This window comes from Limanda limanda, chromosome 4, assembly GCF_963576545.1.
Source record: "Limanda limanda chromosome 4, fLimLim1.1, whole genome shotgun sequence".
Taxonomy (NCBI): Eukaryota; Metazoa; Chordata; class Actinopteri; order Pleuronectiformes; family Pleuronectidae; genus Limanda; species Limanda limanda.
The window spans coordinates 10,690,900-10,711,462 of NC_083639.1; the positions used below are offsets into that span (position 1 = coordinate 10,690,900).

The 20,563-nt window shown below is 42.0% G+C and overlaps 1 protein-coding gene across 1 annotated transcript in view; it reads left to right on the plus strand.

The window, feature by feature from the left end:
- dip2bb (disco-interacting protein 2 homolog Bb) overlaps nucleotides 1-20,281 on the plus strand; it is a 40,136-nt gene extending 19,855 nt beyond the window's left edge. Inside the window, exons 4-38 of the mRNA XM_061069900.1 lie at nucleotides 1,369-1,494; nucleotides 1,597-1,938; nucleotides 2,500-2,646; nucleotides 3,238-3,357; nucleotides 4,049-4,246; nucleotides 4,465-4,556; nucleotides 4,766-4,876; nucleotides 4,972-5,095; nucleotides 5,294-5,403; nucleotides 5,740-5,842; nucleotides 5,933-5,997; nucleotides 6,211-6,304; nucleotides 6,391-6,510; nucleotides 6,615-6,729; nucleotides 6,889-7,028; nucleotides 7,917-8,053; nucleotides 8,153-8,233; nucleotides 8,360-8,487; nucleotides 8,776-8,890; nucleotides 9,046-9,247; nucleotides 9,710-9,822; nucleotides 10,617-10,697; nucleotides 11,377-11,500; nucleotides 11,600-11,721; nucleotides 12,064-12,175; nucleotides 13,054-13,163; nucleotides 13,375-13,505; nucleotides 13,607-13,775; nucleotides 14,267-14,437; nucleotides 14,529-14,590; nucleotides 15,305-15,362; nucleotides 15,459-15,533; nucleotides 15,625-15,799; nucleotides 16,011-16,134; nucleotides 17,109-20,281. Of these exons, the coding sequence (XP_060925883.1) occupies nucleotides 1,369-1,494; nucleotides 1,597-1,938; nucleotides 2,500-2,646; nucleotides 3,238-3,357; nucleotides 4,049-4,246; nucleotides 4,465-4,556; nucleotides 4,766-4,876; nucleotides 4,972-5,095; nucleotides 5,294-5,403; nucleotides 5,740-5,842; nucleotides 5,933-5,997; nucleotides 6,211-6,304; nucleotides 6,391-6,510; nucleotides 6,615-6,729; nucleotides 6,889-7,028; nucleotides 7,917-8,053; nucleotides 8,153-8,233; nucleotides 8,360-8,487; nucleotides 8,776-8,890; nucleotides 9,046-9,247; nucleotides 9,710-9,822; nucleotides 10,617-10,697; nucleotides 11,377-11,500; nucleotides 11,600-11,721; nucleotides 12,064-12,175; nucleotides 13,054-13,163; nucleotides 13,375-13,505; nucleotides 13,607-13,775; nucleotides 14,267-14,437; nucleotides 14,529-14,590; nucleotides 15,305-15,362; nucleotides 15,459-15,533; nucleotides 15,625-15,799; nucleotides 16,011-16,134; nucleotides 17,109-17,361 (4,550 nt within the window). The 3' untranslated portion in view covers nucleotides 17,362-20,281. The remainder of the gene's footprint in view (nucleotides 1-1,368; nucleotides 1,495-1,596; nucleotides 1,939-2,499; nucleotides 2,647-3,237; nucleotides 3,358-4,048; nucleotides 4,247-4,464; nucleotides 4,557-4,765; nucleotides 4,877-4,971; nucleotides 5,096-5,293; nucleotides 5,404-5,739; nucleotides 5,843-5,932; nucleotides 5,998-6,210; nucleotides 6,305-6,390; nucleotides 6,511-6,614; nucleotides 6,730-6,888; nucleotides 7,029-7,916; nucleotides 8,054-8,152; nucleotides 8,234-8,359; nucleotides 8,488-8,775; nucleotides 8,891-9,045; nucleotides 9,248-9,709; nucleotides 9,823-10,616; nucleotides 10,698-11,376; nucleotides 11,501-11,599; nucleotides 11,722-12,063; nucleotides 12,176-13,053; nucleotides 13,164-13,374; nucleotides 13,506-13,606; nucleotides 13,776-14,266; nucleotides 14,438-14,528; nucleotides 14,591-15,304; nucleotides 15,363-15,458; nucleotides 15,534-15,624; nucleotides 15,800-16,010; nucleotides 16,135-17,108) is intronic.
- Nucleotides 20,282-20,563: the final 282 nt, after the last annotated feature.

Sequence of the window (20,563 nt, forward strand, 5' to 3'; positions counted from 1 at the left end):
ACCTCATTCCTGCCTTTAGCCCCAGAGTCGGCCCTCGCTCTCCCAGATATGTTTGAGAACTCGGCCTCATCTGACGCTCCCGTGTGAGTGTGGACAGCGGCCCATTATGAGGGAAGATGATTTAGCTCGGAGCAATCTGCTCAGCAGAGAGCTCACTTATGTAATCATGGTCCCCACTGCTGCAGTGTAATGAGCTCTGCTGGATTATTTATTTAAATGTGTTGATGTCTGAATGGAAATAATGTCCCCAGAGTGAATAGATGGGGTTTGTCAGAGAGTGGGCTTTTGTTGCACATGTTTTGCTTTGCAGTCTGAATGTGTGGCTGCTCACATGCTCATTTTCTCTATTTGCTTGTGGGTGTCATCAACTGAGAGAATCCCTGCATTTATTACTTGGTGCATTAGTGTGTGCATGTGGATGGAGGAGAGTGTGTGGGCTAACAGTCATCCTCTCACGATTCTCTTCTGACTCCTTCAACTATAATATTTCCTTCACATTTTATATGCTGTGTCGTCTTAAATGAAAGCTGACTGAAACTAAAGTGGAATGCTGCTGTTAAAGAATGCGTAAAATCCAAGAAGTTAAATCTTTTATAGTCAGATAAAGCAATGTTTACCTGTTAATAGCGTCTATGAGCTGCAAGCGGATCAGTGTTTGGTTTTCTCAGTCTCAGTTTACCAGATTTTAATATTTATTTGTCGAATTATATATTTATATAGTATATTCAAGGTAATTAGTGCAGCAGTTTTAATGTTCTTCTATTCTGTTCAGATTTATCTTGCCAGATAAAAAAAAAATTATTTTGTGTTTTTTTCCTTTGCTTTATCGACGAGATAATTAAGAGACAATATTTGTAAAGATAATAATACATATAGTTCTGTAAATCACAGCATTAATTATTATTACTTCCATACCTGGCAACTTTTTACATTTTGTAGTAAAGCAGGTTTCTTTACCTGCATTTTAACTGGAGGATCCATTCAGTTAGTAAGCTTGTTTCCAGGCCCTTGATTCATTTGAGCGAATAAACTTTCAAGATGTTGAGTTTGGATCACCTGACTTATATGATTCACAGATCAGTGAAATAATTTAAACAAAAAACAGCTACATTGAAGCACAATTTGGGAAAACATTGCAATTTTATTCATTAAAAAAAAAACTTGGGTTATAGGAAAATAATCTCTCAATAAAAAACAGATCCTTGACTCTGTGTTGTGGTCAGTATCTCTTGCTGAGTGAATTTAGAAATGTTTAAAGATTTGTATTTTATTGTTAATTTTCTGGTTTCCTGTTTTTTATTTACATTCACCGCCACCAGGACAAAGCTATCCCTAACCCAGAGTGTGCATTGTTCTCTGTCTGTGCAGATATCCACACTGAGGCAGTACAAGCTGCCCTGGCTAAACATAAGGAGGAGAAGATGGCACTGCCCATGCCCACCAAGCGGCGCTCCACTTACGTCCAGTCTCCTATTAACACCCGTACACCACCAGGTTGGAGAAGGAGGACAATCCTCCTGTCCTCTTAAGACACGTCTACAGACACACCTGACCTTTACTGGGCTGAAAATTCATACCTCTTTCTCTTTTATTTAGACTCTTCGTCAGATGATGAAGAGGAGACATCTGTGCGCAGGCAGTCATCACTGGTCGTTTCCCAGCACCCTGTCGGTCCCAACCTGCAGAGCCCAGACGCTTGGATCAACCGCACGTGCCAGGGCTCCTCCACCTCGTCCTCGGCCTCCTCCACCCTGTCCCACGGAGAGGCCAAACCGCAGCCTCAAAGCCAAGCTCAGCCTCAGCCCCAGTACAAACCACAGTACCAACCTCTGTTTCAGCCGCACTACCAACACCAGCCTCAGCCTCAGCCTCAGCCCCAGCCTCAGCCTCAGCCCCGCAGCACAGCTGTGGCAGACATGGTGGCTCAAAGTCGCATTGGTGAGATGCTGTTGTTAATTGTATTGGTTCATCAGTTTCCATTGCAAAGTTAGAAATGATTTATTACAGGAGTTTGCATCTTTTCCTTGTGTGGGTTTTCTGCGGGTACTCCAGACTCCTCCCACGGTCTGAAGACATGCAGGTTAGGTTTAGTGGAGACTCAGCAGTCATGTTATCTCCATCTTTATATACAGTCTATGGGTAACGCTAATGGATCGATAGAAAAAGGTCATAATTTAGGAATATTAAATCCATTCATTTGTCTCTGCCACTCTCATTACATTTCATTAATCATTGGTACACCTGCTTTGAAAGGATTTAAATAATTTTCATATAATATCTGACGTTATCTGTTGAGCTGTTGCAAATCTATGAATCTACACATCGAAGTAATTGATGTCTACATGAATCATATCTATGAACTTTGGCAGATTTGTTTATGCATGCTGGAGTCTAGCACGTTCAAATACCTTTCAAACATTCCAGTGTGTCGTATTTTTAAAGTTAGTTGAATCAAAAGATTAGCTTTGATCACACCTTCTCCCATTGCTCCCCCTGCAGTCCCCTCAGAGAACAGCGCCCCGCCTCCAGATGTTACAGCTGTGGCCCCTCCAGCCAGAGGCCCGCGGGTGGACCTGACCTCCAACGCCGTGGTCCGGGGGATGAGCCGCGGGCAGAGCCGCTCCAGCATGATGGAGACTGGGGATGGTAACGGCCACACCACACAACTGTTTCTTTATTTGTTTGTGTGTCTCTCTCTGCGGGAGCCTGTGTGTGTCTGGCTCTTCTCTCTTCTCAATAAGTGCTGACTTCCAACCATGACATATCATTAATCAGACTTTACTGCTTTCTTCTCCACCCTGTCACTTGTTTATTTCACTGGCTGATACAGTAGGAAGAGGTAATACGCAGAGTAAGGAAACTCTTTAATATATAATGTCCCTCTGTGATGTTGCTGTTCCACCCTAACTCGCCCTCTTGTTTATAATGATGATAGAAAAAATGCAACAAACACAACTTAAAATAAATTTGCACGTTTAACCCAAAACCCAAAAACCCTCACTTCTCCTCGTGTTTTCCTCGTGTTGTTTCCACCTAATGTGAGTCTGCTGCTGTTCATCCCTGAGAATTACTACAATCAATTCAAGACAAACTTATGTCAACAAATCGCTACAATATCTTCTATTTTGGGATGAAGAGCAGCAGACTGGGAGATGTGAAGACGTTCTAACCGGTGGTGTTTCTCCTGTGTTTATGAATCGTTGTGTGTGACTGAGTCTGTCCTGCCACTGCTTGTAGGGGTTCCTGTGAACAGCCGAGTGTCCACTAAGATCCAGCAGCTTCTCAACACCCTGAAGAGGCCGAAGAGACCCCCGCTCAGCGAGTTCTTCACCGACGACGCAGAGGAGATAGTAGAAGGTACGCTGCTTCCTCAAACACTTTCACTACTGTGATCACAGGATTCCGATTAGCAGAGTCCTGAACTGGTCCATTTTTACAAACCTGCAGCAACAAAGCTCCGTACAAGACCCGACCCACAATTATCTCCAAACCTGACCCTTCACCCTGATTAAACACACGCTACATACACACTATCTTATTGCCTCCTTGTCCTCCTGTTTTGGTGGCTTAGTTGTGTTCTCGGGAAACAATCTGTCAACTGTCGCAGCACCTGTGCTCCTGCAGCTGTCGGCATGTTTCCTCAGCGAAGACGTACCTAGCTGGCGGCCATCAAAAGCTTATGGTTTCTGGCACTTTTCACAAGCAGCAAAGCCACAGAAGGGGTCAAAGATGGTGTCATAGGCTTTCACAGCTTAATAAATCCTTTCGGCAGACTAGGCTTTATATAAGCTGATTTAGATGTTAAAAATACTGAACAATCATTTGAATTTCTTATTTCTCCAGAAAAGGAAACACACTGTCATACTTCCCCGCTGCCCGACTGTGTTTTATTAATTTCTAGCCATATATATAACTATATTTCTATATGTATCACGCCTTTACCCGGAGCAGGAACAGGACGGATGCAAGTGTGGGTTTTCTTTGTGTAATTTAGTTTTCATTCTGTAGCATTCATATTGGACCTCATGTTCTGTTGTCTCTTCCATAGTGCCACAGCCGGACCCAAACACCCCCAAGCCGGAGGGCCGTCAGATCATCCCAGTGAAAGGAGAGCCTCTGGGCGTGGTCAGCAACTGGCCCCCAGCCCTGCAGGCAGCACTGGCCCGATGGGGGTCCACTCAGGGGAAGAGCCCCGCCCTCACTGCGCTTGACATCACAGGCAGACCGCTCTATACAATGACTTATGGTGAGGCACACAACTGGACCATTTCACATGCAGAAGCCATGGAAGGATGTGTACAGTGTCAAATCAAAGTCAAGTTAACTGTATCAAACAACTGAGTCATACATTGTGTACTGGAAACTACCATTGCTGTGTTTGCGAAGTTATTTCTCTTAATCTTGTGCCATGAGATGTCTTCTTTGCTCAGATTCTACCTCCCCTGTCCACCTTCTGTCTGTCAGGGAAGCTGTGGAGTCGCAGTGTGAAGCTGGCGTACACTCTCCTGAACAAGCTGGGCACCAAGAACGAGCAAATCCTCAAACCTGGAGACAAGGTGAGACGGCACACGCACACAAGCATAGAAGAGATAAACACACACACACTGGCAAAGTCATACAGTAGAGAGGAATTAAATATGAAGTACTCAAGGGCAAGGAGATTACTAAGACTGCTTTATCTACAGGGTTTGCATCTATAAAGACACATTTTCATCTTTATAATCTCACAAGAGGCTAAATGTCAATATCTTGAATGTCTGTGCAGGTGGCGTTGGTTTACCCCAACAGTGACCCTGGGATGTTCTGGGTGGCCTTCTACGGCTGCCTGCTGGCGGAAGTGATTCCTGTTCCTATCGAGGTTCCACTGTCACGCAAGGTAAGACCACCATCAGAGGAACAACACTACCGAAGTAGTTGCGAATGTATTATTTTGATAATTGTGTGATTTCCGGCGTGTGTGGTGTGTTACAGGACGCAGGTATCTGCCAGGTGGGCTTCCTGTTGGGCAGCTGTGGGGTTGGGCTGGCTCTGACCAGTGAGATCTGTTTGAAGGGTCTACCCAAGACACCCACAGGGGAAATTATGACATTCAAAGGTCAGCAACTTGTTTTGGTCCCTGGAGTTTTAGAATCACCTCAATGCAAAATGCATAACATGTTTATCCAGTTTTTCTTTTATGAAATACTGCAGGTATAATGGTTAATCATATATGTAATGGCTAACAGTCAAAGTTACAGGTGAATTTCTGACTATTTTGAAATAGTTTATTTCCCCTGATGCCTCTCCCTGATAGGCTGGCCTCGACTTAAGTGGGTGGTGACGGATTCCAAATACCTGACCAAACCCTCCAAAGACTGGCAGCCTCACATCCCCACCGCCAACACTGACCCGGCATATATAGAGGTAACATTGGTTTCATTCTATTTTTAAGATTATATGATGAACTGTGTTAACTATTAACTATATGCTTATTAGTAAGTTTATCTTTAAGATGATAAAATCTCTTTAAATTGTAACATATGCTTGTTTGATGGAGTATTTGGACCTTATTGAAGAGAATACATCCTTAGATTTTGAGAATAAAGCTGTAATTTAGAAGAAAACTGTATTTTTAATGAGAAATGTCATAAAAATAAACAAAATAATATAAATATTTGACTTTTTCTTGCAATATTTTGACCAGTGTGTTTGTGTTTGCACCAGTATTCACTTGTATGCTCTTGTGTCTCCTTTGTGTAGTACAAGGCGAGAAAAGACGGCACGGTTGTGGGTGTGGCCGTGTCTAAAGTAGCCATGTTGACCCACTGCCAAGCACTGACCCAGGCCTGCAACTACTGCGAGGGTGAGCCCACAGTCCTGAGGTGTCGTTATTAGCCTTGATCTGATGGATTCTTCCATGTCTGACGTCCCTTCTGTCTTTCTTCCCTTTCAGGGGAAACTTTAGTTAATGTGCTGGACTTTAAAAAGGACATAGGCCTGTGGCACGGTGTTCTCACGGTGAGCATGTGTAGACGTATTGTATGTTTAGGTGCCATTGACGAGGTAGCTCTCTCAAGAAAGACACTTTTTTGTTGTGATCATGAACTTTTATTGAAATGATTCAGCATTTTATAGCATTTAGCATTCTTTTATTCTTTTATATACCTCTACCATGACATGTTTAAGTATTATACTGTAGCTGTTTCATCTTATTTTAATTGTTCTTTCCAGGCTGTGATGAACAGGATACACACTATCATAGTTCCCTATGCAGTGATGAAGGCTTGTCCTCTCTCCTGGGTTCAGAGGGTCCACGTCCACAAAGGTAAATTATGCCGATTTCTCAGCTTGAGCAGCAGCAAGTAAAGAAATGTATTTAACACGCCTAATGTCACTTTTACTCCCGTGTAGCTCGTGTGGGTTTGGTGAAGTGTCGGGATCTCCACTGGGCCATGATGGCTCATCGGGATCAGAGAGACACCAGCCTGGCTTCGTTACGGATGCTCATTGTTGCTGATGGTGCTAACCCTTGTGAGTATTTCACATGACCATAAAGTGCTGTGAAATAAATACCTTTTCAAACTGTCCAGATCTGATGATGCAACATATTAAATCCACCAACTCTTACTCTTCAGGGTCGGTCTCGTCCTGTGATGCCTTCCTGAACGTGTTTCAGTCCCACGGCCTGAAGCCTGAGGTCATCTGTCCCTGTGCCACCTCCCCTGAGGCCATGACGGTCGCTATACGCAGGTATGACACTGACTCATATTTCCCTTTTTTCCGTATCTGCAAGTTCTGTAATGAATGGATGTGCACAACGCACATATTTGATGTTGTGTTCTGCATGAGATAAGAAGAATGGATGGGATGAATGGAGTTGTTGATCAACCTCCTACCTCTCCTGTGTAGACCAGGAGTACCGGGCGCACCCCTCCCCGCCCGTGCCATTCTTTCCATGGGCGGCCTGAGCCACGGGGTCATCAGGGTCAACACGGAGGACAAGAACTCCGCCCTGACAGTTCAAGATGTGGGTCACGTCATGCCTGGAGGTGAGAGCAGAAGGACAGATCCATAAAGATAGGTGCTTGAGGGGAAATCTGTCATGAGCTATCAGAATGAGCAACTGAACTACAGCTGCCAAAAAGATCATAAATCAGTAACTGTATGTTGTAGCATTATTTGAAATGTATTGGTTCTCACACAGGAAAGATTTTAACAGCCCCCGAATGCAACATAAAAAAGCTCTCAATTGAGCTAATACAATGAATTAAGATTCATTTTGCCAAAAACAATGGCATGATTTGTAAAATAAAAAAATGTTTGAAATATGCACATTTCCCATGATGATGTTGACATTGATGATGTTTTTACTGGGTGTTTGTGACTCTGTCAAATACAAGGTTACAAGACATCACAGATAAAACAGATGCAGCACATACATTTTTAAAGAGTTTTCAGGCTTTTATGTCTACAACTAAATCAATAATCATAATAACTTTATTTATTTAGCACCATTCAAATACAGCTGTAACAACGTGCTTTACAAAGAGGACTATTAAAAACAAGAAAACAAACAACATAGACTTCTGATAGTACATAACTGTTGTATTTGTTTTCAATATCAAAATTGAATAACCAATCCAGTTGTTGGTTGTTCGTACCCCAGAATAGAATCCTGTCACATTAATACCTTGTAGTTTACATCTCTTCAAGGAAATGAGACTCTTTATACGCTTTTTTGAAAATCACACAGCTCGCACATTTCCTTTCCTCCTGAATTTCTATGAACCTGCAAACCTCAACAGAGAATATCAGCTTTCAGTTGTGCACCTCAAGATCTTTGGCCTCTAGCCACGATAAACATGTGTGTGAATGGAAAGCTGGGCTGGAAAGTACAAAACCATTAGTAACTGTTGTCTGATTGTTGTGCTCTCCAGCTCTGATGTGCACCGTGAGACCTGACGGGCCTCCTCAGCTCTGTAAGACAGATGAGATAGGAGAGATAATCATCAACTCTCGTGCTGGAGGCACCATGTACTACGGCCTTCCGGGAGTCACAAAAAACACATTTGAGGTATGAGAGCCGAGGCAAAACTCAAACCTGCCTGCAATTATCTCATAAAATCATTTTTCTGGGCTATAATTCCGTCCTCTATGTCTGTGTTGTGTTCAGGTGATCCCAGTGAACAGTAACGGAGTTCCCATCGGAGAGATTCCATTTGTGCGGTCCGGACTCCTGGGCTTTGTCGGCCCCGTAAGTAGAACCTTTTTAATGAGAAACTCCAGCCGACCTGGAAACCATCCTCCTCTCGATCTTCAAATGGATCTGTGCACTTGATCATGTAATGACTTCGCTCAATGTGCTCCCCGCTCTTTACAGGGCAGTCTGGTCTTTGTGGTGGGGAAGATCGAAGGTCTGCTGATGGTGAGCGGGCGGAGACACAATGCCGATGACCTGGTGGCCACCGCTCTCGCCGTGGAACCAGTCAAGACTGTGTACCGTGGGAGGTGAGATGGACTTCTGCTTAATTCTTCTTGTGTAGAGAGATGATGACTTCAGAGGTATCCATACTGACATCTAGTGGTACAATGGAAGCACAGCAGACTCAAACATAGCACAACTTGATGTGCTGTGGATGGAAAATCATTAAAAGGATAGTTCACTGACATTTTTTAAGTCACTAATTATCTACTCACCACTGGGTAAAGTGGAAGTGAAGTGTTTTAGTCCACAAAACACTGTTTGACTTTCTGTGTGTTTGTGTGTGTGTGTGTGTGTGTGTGTGTGTGTGTCAGGATCGCTGTGTTTTCGGTCACAGTGTTCTATGATGAGAGGGTCGTGATTGTGGCGGAGCAGAGGCCTGATGCCAGTGAGGAGGACAGTTTCCAGTGGATGAGTCGAGTGCTTCAGGTAAATCACATCATCACCCTTCACGTGTTTATATTAGGAAGCGGCTTTTCTTCAAGCACCGTAATCCATCTCCTCTGAGTGCTGCTCCATCCCAGAGTTGAGCTGAGGGACGTGTATAATGACGAAACAAACATGATTTTTGGTTTCCTCTGCAGGCTATCGACAGCATCCACCAGGTGGGCCTCTACTGTCTGGCTCTGGTACCGGCCAACACCTTACCTAAAACACCCCTGGGTGGCATCCACATCTCCGACGCCAAGCAAATCTTCTTGGACGGCAGCCTGCACCCGTGCAACATCCTCATGTGTCCCCACACGTGTGTCACCAACCTGCCCAAGCCGCGCCAGAAGCAGCCAGGTACACATATGATCAAATGGAGACTCCAACATTGCAGTTTGAACTTGTTACGTTGAGCTCTCTGCCTGTGTGCGATTTCCTCGTGAAGTGACGCCTGAATTACTAACTGAATCCCAAAGGAAAGAGAGAAACTGCTGACTCAGGCCTGCGTGCAGGAGTGGGACTGAGTATAAAGTGTTTTGTGAAAAAAAAGAGCCTGGTCAGTAGTTTTACATAACGCACACGTAACATTTTCTAAATTTGGACAAAGTAATATTCTTGCCACGTTGCCGGGAAACTGTCACACAATTGGAAAAAGTCACAATTATTTATACCAAATTAATTTTGTGATCTCTTCTGTGAATGACACCTGTGGTGGATCCTGAGAGGATCATTATTCTTTCCTGTCTTTTTCTGCCTTTATTTCCTGCCCTACTCTTCCCTCTCTCACTCTTTCTTATACACACTTTTCTTCTCTTGCAGTTGGTGTAGGTCCTGCTTCCGTCATGGTGGGCAACCTGGTGGCAGGGAAGAGGATCGCACAGGCTGCGGGCAGGGACCTCGGCATGATTGACGACCAGGATCTTGCGCGGAAGGTTAGTGTGACTATGAGCATTTTAACAATACACAACCAATCACTAATAATGAATCAGATACCTTTTTAACCACATTTTCTTAAGAGCCACTTGTATGTTCTTAATAAGCAGCTGGGAACACAATCAGTACTCAAGCTTACAGTGTGTTATGGGGGTAAATAGATATTTTAGAACTTTCCACTTCCAATGTAATAATGGCACAAGCTCAGCCAGAGCTCACTTCTATAGATGTTAAAAGAAAGATCTGGACTCTTCTCTCTTTTTCCTCTGGTCTCTCTCTGGATGTAGCTCTGTATGTGGCCAACAGTGATGGTAAGAGTCACGGCCCCCTCTGGCATCTTCCCCAAACCCTTGTTTACTCTCACCGTGCTCTTATCTATGGTGTATTGTGGATGTTATTTTTTTCTGCTTATGTCAAAATGTGGGACAATTAAAAAAAAAAAAAAATGCAGTGCATGTTTTTGATATTATTTTAAATGCACCTTCTGTAAATATCCCTTGTTTTACTGCAAACATACCCTTTCACATCCTTAGTTATTGTTCATTATTTTAAAGCTGGATTGGCAGAGGAGCATGTGGCATAAATTGTTTGCATGTCAGCAAGAGATAATTCACGTCAAACAGCTGTCTGCTGAGGTCCACGTTTTGTTCTGTTTAGGTGTGAATAGGTGTGATTCCATCAGCACAAACCTCTCCCTGTAAAACCTCTTCATGGTCGTGTTTATGATGTTTATTTAATCACAACCTCACATGTACAGTTTGCCCATCTAATGACTTTTCTCTTCCTATCACAGCATCAGTATTTGACGGAGGCTCTACAGTGGAGGGCACAGTCGGACCCGGACCACGTCCTCTATGTTCTGCTCAATGCGAAGGTACCAAACCCAGCCTTCACAGTTCACCACTTCACTTTCCTCCTCACTCTCCATGAAGGCTCATAGAAGGACAAGGAGGTCCCAGAACATACAGAGTCATACCACCAAATATAACTTATTGCAATTAATGAAATCAACTTAGTTTTCTCTAAATTGGTCCTGACTGAACTGGTGAATACAGTTCTCATTTCATTTATCTACTTGTTTGAAAGGTTGACACACCTGAGTTAACAAAAACTCAATTAAGACAGCAGTAGTACTAAGTGAGAGTTGACAAGACACAAGCAGAACAGCACAAAACCACAAGACATGACTATGGTGATACACACAACAACAACAACAACAACAACAAATACCAACACAAACAACAACAGACACTTTGGGCAGCGGGCAGAAAAAGTCCGCTTTAGGTAGGGTTACGATAACAACAGTAAAAAAAAAAAAATCAAACTAGAAACTTAGTAGAGTGCCTACCTCCACTTTTAGAGAGATGTATACTTGGCTGAAGGAGCTGGATCCGAGAGGGATTACAGCTCTCTCCTCTTAGTTATTTTGGTTTTAACTTGAATGCACAGAAATAATGTAAAGATACCAGGATGTGAATAAAATGTTGTGTTTCTGAACCTGTATCTCTCTCTCTCTCTCTCTCTCATTGTGATTATTTCCTCCTGTCCTCCAGGGTGTAGCGGTGAGCACAGCGTCCTGTGTCCAGCTTCATAAGCGAGCTGAGAAGATCGCTGCAGCGCTCACAGAGAAAGGCAGCATCAACACCGGAGAGAACGTGGTTCTGCTCTATCCCCCTGGTAGGCTCCACTTACAGCTTTCTCCCATTGATTATTGTTCAACATGGACGGTTTTCTCTCCTTCTTTTAATCGACCTTTGTCCTCCATCTTTCTCTCAGGCATTGATTTGATAGCAGCCTTCTACGGCTGTCTATATGCTGGATGTGTTCCTGTCAACGTCCGACCCCCCCACCCTCAGAACCTAGCAGCCACACTGCCCACTGTTCGCATGATTATCGATGTAAGTGTATGGGTGCTCTTTTGCACATGCACCTGTATTGTTTTCCATGCTCAAGGGTTTGTGAGTCCCAACAAACATACTGCACTTCACCAAGAATCAGGCAAATGACTCAAAGTAATAGTAACGTCATAATGTTTCTCTGAAAAGTTTTCCATCTTTAAAATCTTTGTCACAATTTCATTTTAGTTGATTTATTTTTACCAAATTACTCTCAAAAGTCTAAGATAAATCATAGTTTGTACAACACAACAGTGCATTTTATATGTGCTTAGTAGCTATTCGGTAACTTTGATCATTTGTAGCAGCTTCTCTTGTTGAATCCTGTTTATGTTTTGTCACCAGGTCAGTAAAGCTGCGTGTATCCTCACCACTCAAAACCTCATGAGGACACTTCGCTCTAAGGAGGCTGCAGCCTCTGTAAACATTAAAACGTGGCCAATAATCATCGACACAGGTGAGATATATAAGATATATAAGATATATAAGATAAACAGCAGCAGAGCGAACTTGTTGACTCAGGTCCAGCTGTGTGACAGTGACATTGCTGTGACCCTGACACTGAAGCAACTAAATGGAACTTAGCCGTCTTTTATTTTATTATTTACATCTGTGCTTTTGTGCATAAAGATATGGGGTTGCAAGTGAATTTTAAAGTAGTGAATCACATCACATAAAAATGTCCCTGGTATTCAGGCCACTTAAAGGGGGATTTTTCTTTTACAAGAATAAAGTTTGTTGTTATAAAGATTATGATTTTATTCTTGTAATATTGCAACATTATTATTGCAATCAATCCAAAGTTTACCCTTCTTGTCTTTCTCATTGACCCTTTTCGCATCAAGTATTTGTAATAAAATGAAAGTCCTCTTAATTAAGAATATATGAATTGTAAACAATAACTGATTTACTCATTAATAAAAAAAAACTGGCTCCTCAGTAGTGAGTAGTGTAGTGAGTGTAACGTGCACTGCTGTGTCAGGAACATGCATATCAGTTATTACAGAGTGTTTGCTGTAACACAGTTTACAGAATCAAGCCAAACAGGAAGTGGGACATTTCTCTGCAATGTCTCCTCGGGTTATCATCAATACTGCTCAGTGGTGTAGATTTATGTTGCTGCCTTCGCTGTGGTTTATCTTCCTCAAAACAAAAGTACTTGAATAAGTTGCACAACCAGTAGATAATATCTGATTGACACACAGATATCACTGAGCAATAACTGTCCGTGTGACATGCACCTGGTAGTGATAACATTCTCTAGTGTCGGTTGCTGATATTCATTTTATGTGTATTTTGTTATTCGTAAAACATTCACCGTTTGTGTTCCTGCAGACGACCTCCCGCGCCGACGACCTCCACAGATCTACAAGCCGCCCACAGCGGAGATGATAGCTTATCTGGACTTCAGCGTGTCCACCACAGGCATGCTCACTGGAGTCAAGGTCAGACACATGAAATCCATCTTCAAATAATCTGGTCCACCTGCTGTTACACAGATGCTGCCATTTTCGATGTCTCTCAACATTCCCCTTATCCATTGGGCCTCTACAACTTTTAGAATATGAATCACAAAAATGTTTAGTGTTAAAACTTAATTTGTTCATCTGTGAGGTTTCCCTACGATGGTCTAATGTGTCTTCTTGTCCATGACAGATCTCCCATGCAGCAGTCAGTGCACTTTGCCGCTCTGTAAAGCTACAGTGTGAACTCTACTCCTCTCGCCAAATAGCCATCTGCCTGGACCCTTACTGCGGCCTGGGCTTTGTCTTGTGGTGCCTCGCAAGGTACAGAAAACTGTCCCCCACCAAACTTCACCCACTTTATGCACCAATGTTTTGTCTCTGAGATGTTTCTCCTCTTCACCTGAAAATCTCTTGTCTCACAGTGTTTACTCAGGTCATCAGTCCATCCTGATTCCTCCCTTTGAGTTGGAGAGCTGCTTGCCTCTGTGGCTGAGCACGCTCAGTCAGTACCGCGTGAGAGACACCTTCTGCTCCTACTCTGTCATGGAGCTCTGCACCAAAGGACTGGGCACTCAGACTGAGTTACTCAAGGTAAGAGCTGCACAGAAAAGCTGCGTTCAGAGTTTATAGATGAGTCCGAGGTCACTGTGTGTGTGTGTAGATGTAAAGAGGGCAGTCGGGGGGCTAAATGAATAACGATTTCATCAATTTATAAAAAAAAGTATAAATCATTATGTGGTGATTAATGATTCTATTATGGGAACAAACCATCAATGTGTTGTCACTAAGAAGCGTAAAAATACTTTTGATTTATTGCGAAACTTTAGTGGGTCAGAGGATTTCAGCTGAGTAGATGGTTCTTCATATGTGGCCCGGGACACGTGTGTGTTCACACAGAGAAAACAATGACAAGAAGACATTTGGGAGCATTCAGACCTGTAGTTAGAGCTGACCACTTGTGATCCGACCCTCGGGACAGATGGTAATACCAGATCTAAATGGGTCAAAGAGAAACGTTAATCACAACAACTATGGATTCTTTTGAATTGAATTCGCTCTATGTGTGTGCTTGTGTGTTTCAGACTCGTGGTGTGAACCTGTCGTGCGTGCGGAGCTGCGTGGTGATAGCAGAGGAGCGCCCTCGCCTCGCCCTCACACACTCCTTCTCCAAGCTGTTTAAGGACGTGGGGCTGTCACCCCGAGCTGTCAGCACTGCGTTTGGTTCCAGGGTGAACCTGGCCATCTGCCTGCAGGTAAACCAGCCACACACAGCCCGGCATTACGTAGACACACACTGTGAGCTACACCTCGAGTTTGACCTGTATGTGTCTGTCCTCTCCACAGGGCACTACTGGTCCTGATCCCTGCACAGTGTACGTGGACATGAAGTCCCTCCGCCATGACAGGTGAGAACAGGTGGACTGTTGTAGTCTGCAATCACAGTAAATCTTCGACAAATCTTAAATTGACAGTTAAATTTGATTTTTTGGGAGAAAGGTCGATGTGGAGTTTAAGTTTCGTTGATTATTGTTTTGTGTGTCTGAAGTCCACATTGTGGATTTATACATGTCCTATTTCATTTTTTGTTGATTTGTTTCCTGAGCTGTTTTACAATGACTTAAAAAATACTAATATACTGCACATAGCCTGTAGCTACCTTCAGACATGCACAAGTCCAACATGTTCTCGAAATAAGATGTTCCCTAGTAAGATATATGGGAAATATCAGAGTTGAGAGCATGTTAGAATACTGCAGGAAAATGTCCTGAATATTCAAAGCGAGCCAGTGGGGGTGTTGATGACCTTTCTAACACGTGAAGGCTGTGAACTTAGAAAAAAAATATTTGTAGATAAAAAAGAGGTTTCGTACATGTAGATTAGAAGATGCCAACAAACTTTAGTTATACATCACTTCCTGCTGCTCTGCTAGGGCACCACCACTCCTCAACTAAATTTTCTGGACATTTTCCAGTTGTTGTGAATGTATAACAGTAAATGTTAAATAAAAACAATATCACTTAAATTGTTCTAATAAGTGGGGATAGAAAATTATTTATAAATTATACAAAAAGTCATAAATATCTGCCTATGATGGCTTACATGTGTATGTGTTGTTTCAGGGTGAGGCTGGTGGAGCGTGGAGCGCCTCAAAGTCTTCCTCTAATGGAGTCTGGCAAGGTGAGATGCTCTACTCCTACGATGTGTGAAGTGTTAGTTAAAGGAATATTAACAGTATGTTCCATATGGATTTTAAATTTCTCATTGTTTTTTTAGATTCTGCCGGGTGTGCGGGTGATAATCGTCAATCCAGAGACCAGAGGCCCCCTCGGTGACTCTCATCTGGGAGAGGTGAAAGGAAGATGTGAACAGACACTCAGTTTTAAATATTGCCCCCCCAGTGACGCCATCAGTGACCCTGTGTGTTTCTTCTCATTCTCAGATCTGGGTGAACAGCCCTCACACTGCCAGTGGCTACTACACCATCTACGGAGAGGAGAGTCTCCAGGCCGACCACTTCAACACCAAACTCAGCTTCGGAGATCCCCAGACGCTGTGGGCCAGAACCGGATACCTCGGTTTTGTGAAGAGGACGGAGCTGTTGGGTGCCAGTGGAGGTAAATAGACCCTGACGCAGCCGAAACTTAGATTCAAAACAAAATTAAGATTGTATCCACAAAGTTTTCAGAGAATTATGCACACAACGATTTACAAGGCAGTGCAGTTTAAAATAGTATCCGTCAACACTTTTGTCTGCTCACACATTTCCCTCCGCTTTGTCTACAATCTTCTCTGGGTTGATTATGTCGCCTGTGTCTGTGCGCTCAGATCGGCACGATGCTCTCTTTGTGGTCGGGTCGCTGGATGAGACCTTGGAGCTACGAGGGCTGCGTTACCACCCCATCGACATTGAGAACTCAGTGTCCCGGGCGCACCGCAGTATCGCTGAGAGGTGAGAAGGCTCCCGTGGACATGATCTACCTGACACATGCACACATAAAGTATTTTAGTAAACTCAGGAAATCCACCACTGAAGTGCAAATGGATAAATAATATATAATATAATATAATAATTATTCGATCATAACATTCAGCTATAAATGACTTTATGATGATGATTATCATGACTTTAGCTGAAGGAAAATGTGGATTGAGATATTATTCTTTTCTGTTTAAACTTTGTTTATTTTATTTGCTGAAAATCCCTCACAGAGGCATAAAAGTCTCTTTTATTTAATTTTATTTACTTCATTATTGTTTTGAAAAGATATTGGAGTTATTGAGGAACGAGGTAAACTCTATATATAGATAAACTACATAGACAGATGTTATTTTATATTCCTGCCTTGCTTTTATTCCACGACCAAACCAGGACCCTATTAATGGACTCTGCAGTTCTACAAACAGAATGGCAGAAGCTTTGATTTCACTAAAACCTAGTTCAGTTAGGAATAGTTTAGGATGTGTTTTCTTTAATTTCTCTCCCACAGTTACTCTCATGTACCTACATTAATATGAATCTATAGATAGCAGCTGCTTAGCTTGACATAGCCTGTAGAAAATATTTTTACACTGCATTTTAAGCAATTTTAGAGTTGCTGGTTGTTAAATTTACCTGTTTAGCTTTAGATGGAACCTGCTGAGCTTTTCCCACCTGTTTTCAGTCTTTGTGCTCAGCAAACCAGAGCATCGCATTTTGTGTATTAACATCTTTTCGTCTAACTCTTGGCAACAAAGTGTAAAAACATAATTCCAATAATAATGATAAACAATCATTCATTTTATTTATAGGAGCCTTTCATAGCATTCAAGGTCACGTTACCATGCAGAAATAAAAACTTAAAACAAAAACAATGTTACAAAAATATCAGTATGTACAAAAATGTTGAAGGCCATGTTCACTCCCCCGGTTCTCCTTCCTCACAGTGCGGTGTTTACGTGGACCAACCTGCTGGTGGTGGTGTCGGAGCTGTGCGGCTCAGAGCAGGACGCGCTGGACCTGGTGCCTCTGATCACCAACGTGGTCCTGGAGGAGCACCACCTCATCGTGGGCGTGGTGGTCATCGTGGATCCTGGGGTCATACCCATCAACTCCAGGGGAGAGAAGCAACGCATGCACCTCCGTGACTCTTTCCTGGCCGACCAGCTGGATCCCATCTATGTCGCTTACAACATGTGATGGGTCTGTTCTGCCATCGCCCCCAGTCTGGATGCTTCTGCACCTTCACCCAAACATTTAACTTTCTGAGCTGGCAGGTGACGAGAAGGAAAAGCATGAACCACACATTAAACTGCCACCCAGCCCTGTGTGACACCAGCATATCTTGGCCACTGCATGTCTGTGACTGGATCTGCCATGTTTGCAGCTGTTCACTGTGTTTTATAGATAGAATTTTGCAAAAAGGATCGGAGCAACATGTATTGCATATGGCAAAGAGAAAAAAAACGCCCCTGTTGCACATTTTTGGGGGTAAAGGGGCAAACAACACGTACAACAGGACCACTTTTAATACAGATACTATATTCATGTCTTTGTTAAAATCCATCCTCTCATTCTGTACTCACCACAAACTGATTCAAACACTTTCCCCCTTTGTGTCGACACAAATTCAAAGAGCTACTAGACTAAAACTCTACAATTTTAAAATATTTTTGCATACAGCTTTTAAACTAATGCACACATTGCACGTGCTAAGCCCTTGTCATTTTTCACTAACACAGATATATAAAAGAGGACACATGGAAACCAAACCTTTAAACTAATAGCTATAGTGTCAGTCTGTGTAAATGATTTTAAATGATTATTTTGTCCCATGATAATGACGCCAAATAGATTTTCCTGTTATTATATATTTCCTGCCTTATAAAACTTCAGTCATACATTCCTGTGGCTGTTAATTCTCCTTTGGTTTTGACCAGTTGTGGAAATTCTGACAGACGTCCTAAGGGAGCAAAGTAAAAAAGAGGAAAGAGGCCATATTCTGCACGGCATCTAAAGGCCTCGCTGTATTTTAGATACTGTATGTTACTGTATAGATATTTTTAATTGTATAAATGTATAAATGCTAAATTCATCTCTCTTGGTTGATGGTTTCTGATGGACGGTTGTGCTGTGAGACGAGAACAAGTAGCAGAGGGAAGATTGTAAATAAGATTTGACAGTACTTTTGAAGTGGAATACTAGCTGTATAATTGAGATCAATAACTTTAAAGTGTCGTTAGTCAGGTTAGATATAACATTGCACTTTCTCAACAAAAAAAAAGGATCTATTTTATTATAACAATGAGGCATTAAAGGTAATGGTTCAGGGGCATATATTATTCAGAAGTCATCTTGCTTGAGGGGCTCGAGGGAGAGATTTATCAGGAGGGCTCGATCTGTTAACGCCAGGTACCTTTCCTGTCAGACACAAAAAAAAAACCTGGCGTGAGGAGAAAGCTAAAACCAACATCATGACTGTTTCTAGGCGACCAGGTTATTTTGTAAAACATAAAAATACAGGCCCACAACTGTTCATCTAATATCCATAACCATCGTATGAATCACGCTCCTCTCGGTTTTGTATTGTATTATAATAGTGTTTGAGAGTTCTGCGTTTTCCTTTCCCTCTCGGCACTGTAAGAGTTCCATCAAACTGTTTTTGTGTTTGTGCGACTTTGTAAAGAATAACTTTGAATTCCAACAGCACTGTTGTTGGTACTGTAAGCCTGTAGTCAATAGAGGAGAGCAATCATGTATCTGACTTACTTTATGTTCAGTCACTGGATTTAAAAAGCACTTGAAAATGCAGTTGCAGAGCTGAGCCACATCCAAAACACCTTTGATTTGCAATCAATGAATAATATGAAAAAGAAAAGGGTAAATAATCGTTTGCATCAAAATGTGTTTGGTGTCCTGCAATCTTCTGATTACCTTGTACTCTTTGCCTAATTTATAGCTTGTTTGTTCAGTGATTTACCCTTAATAACCAACATGTAAATAGCTTTTCGTAATTTGTTTGACTTTTATAAATGTCCCATCACAACATCCGATCATGCCAAACGCAATAATATAAAGATGTTTTATTATTTCAAGGTAAACAGGAATATGATCCATTAAATTTACAGCACTTTGCACTGGTAGTACTTACAGTAGGTTTCTACTGTGTGGACTTAACATTTGAGTGATTAATTGAACTGCCCCCATTACATGTTTGATTAAATATGTTTATAGTTTTAGAAAAATTATGCTTTTCATTTGATTTTTTCCCCCCAGTTTGAAGTCCACCCTAGAAAAAAAAACGACTAACAGCACTTCATCTTAGCTTTAACATTGCATCCAGCAGAACGTTTGCATGACTCAGCCAAGCACAAGAATAAATCAGCTTGAGGCACATCTCATCCCGAGGCACAAGTGGGGGAGATATATATACATACACACATATATATATAAGTCTACGTGAAACCGTATATTCAGGGAATAAAACTCATAACACAGGGATGGACCAGGTGGTCCCTTGGTGCAATTTGTGAATACTACCCATAAAATGTAGACGTTTGTCCAAAAGAAAAATCTGTGTAATCATTGCAAATCTTTCCAACCTAATGAGCAAAAAGAGGGGTAACTGTTGCCAGTGTCCATCCACCATCTACCTGCTTCAGTGGGAATCTCACCCGCTGGTTTCCACTCTTTTTCTCCGTCAGAGTTCTAACACTATGCAATCCCAAAGACAGTGCAATTTAATATCCAAGCTTGCAGTTTGGTGAAACAGACATACTTCTACGTTTTGTAATAACAAAGAACAGAGGACTGACGAAATTTAACCAGTAGTGTACTTAAGACCGTGTTCATCTCTCTTCAGTTATTCTGTTTATATTTTATGTCTGCACTGTTGATATGTTGTATATGGATTATTTGGTCAATTCTAAACTTGCTCCATTAGGGTGTGATCCACTGATGAATCTTTAACACTACAGGGCGGTGTTTCGACTTGTGTAGTTAACAAATAAAGACGGTACACCCCTTCCCGTTTTTCTCACTTATTTTCTATTTTGAATTGTTGTACTTTGTTTTATACTTTATGTAAAAGTAATAATGAATAAACAAAAACATTTAATCATTTAAAGTGTGTGAATATTTATGAGTTTCCTAATAATGTAACAGAGACTGAAATTAATCCTAATGTCAGAGCCTTTTTGGATTATTGCAAATTCCAAGTTCTCTGCTGGTTAAAGCCAAATAAAACATGAATAAATCAGCTAACTGAGCACTGGATCATTCTTGTGAGGTTCAGAATAGGAGGAAGCCCGACCTCAAGTACTCAAATGTGTCAAATCGCTGCAATTTTATTTTTATACTAGACGGACAAGACTGGAAATTGACAGGAAACATCATTTATGAT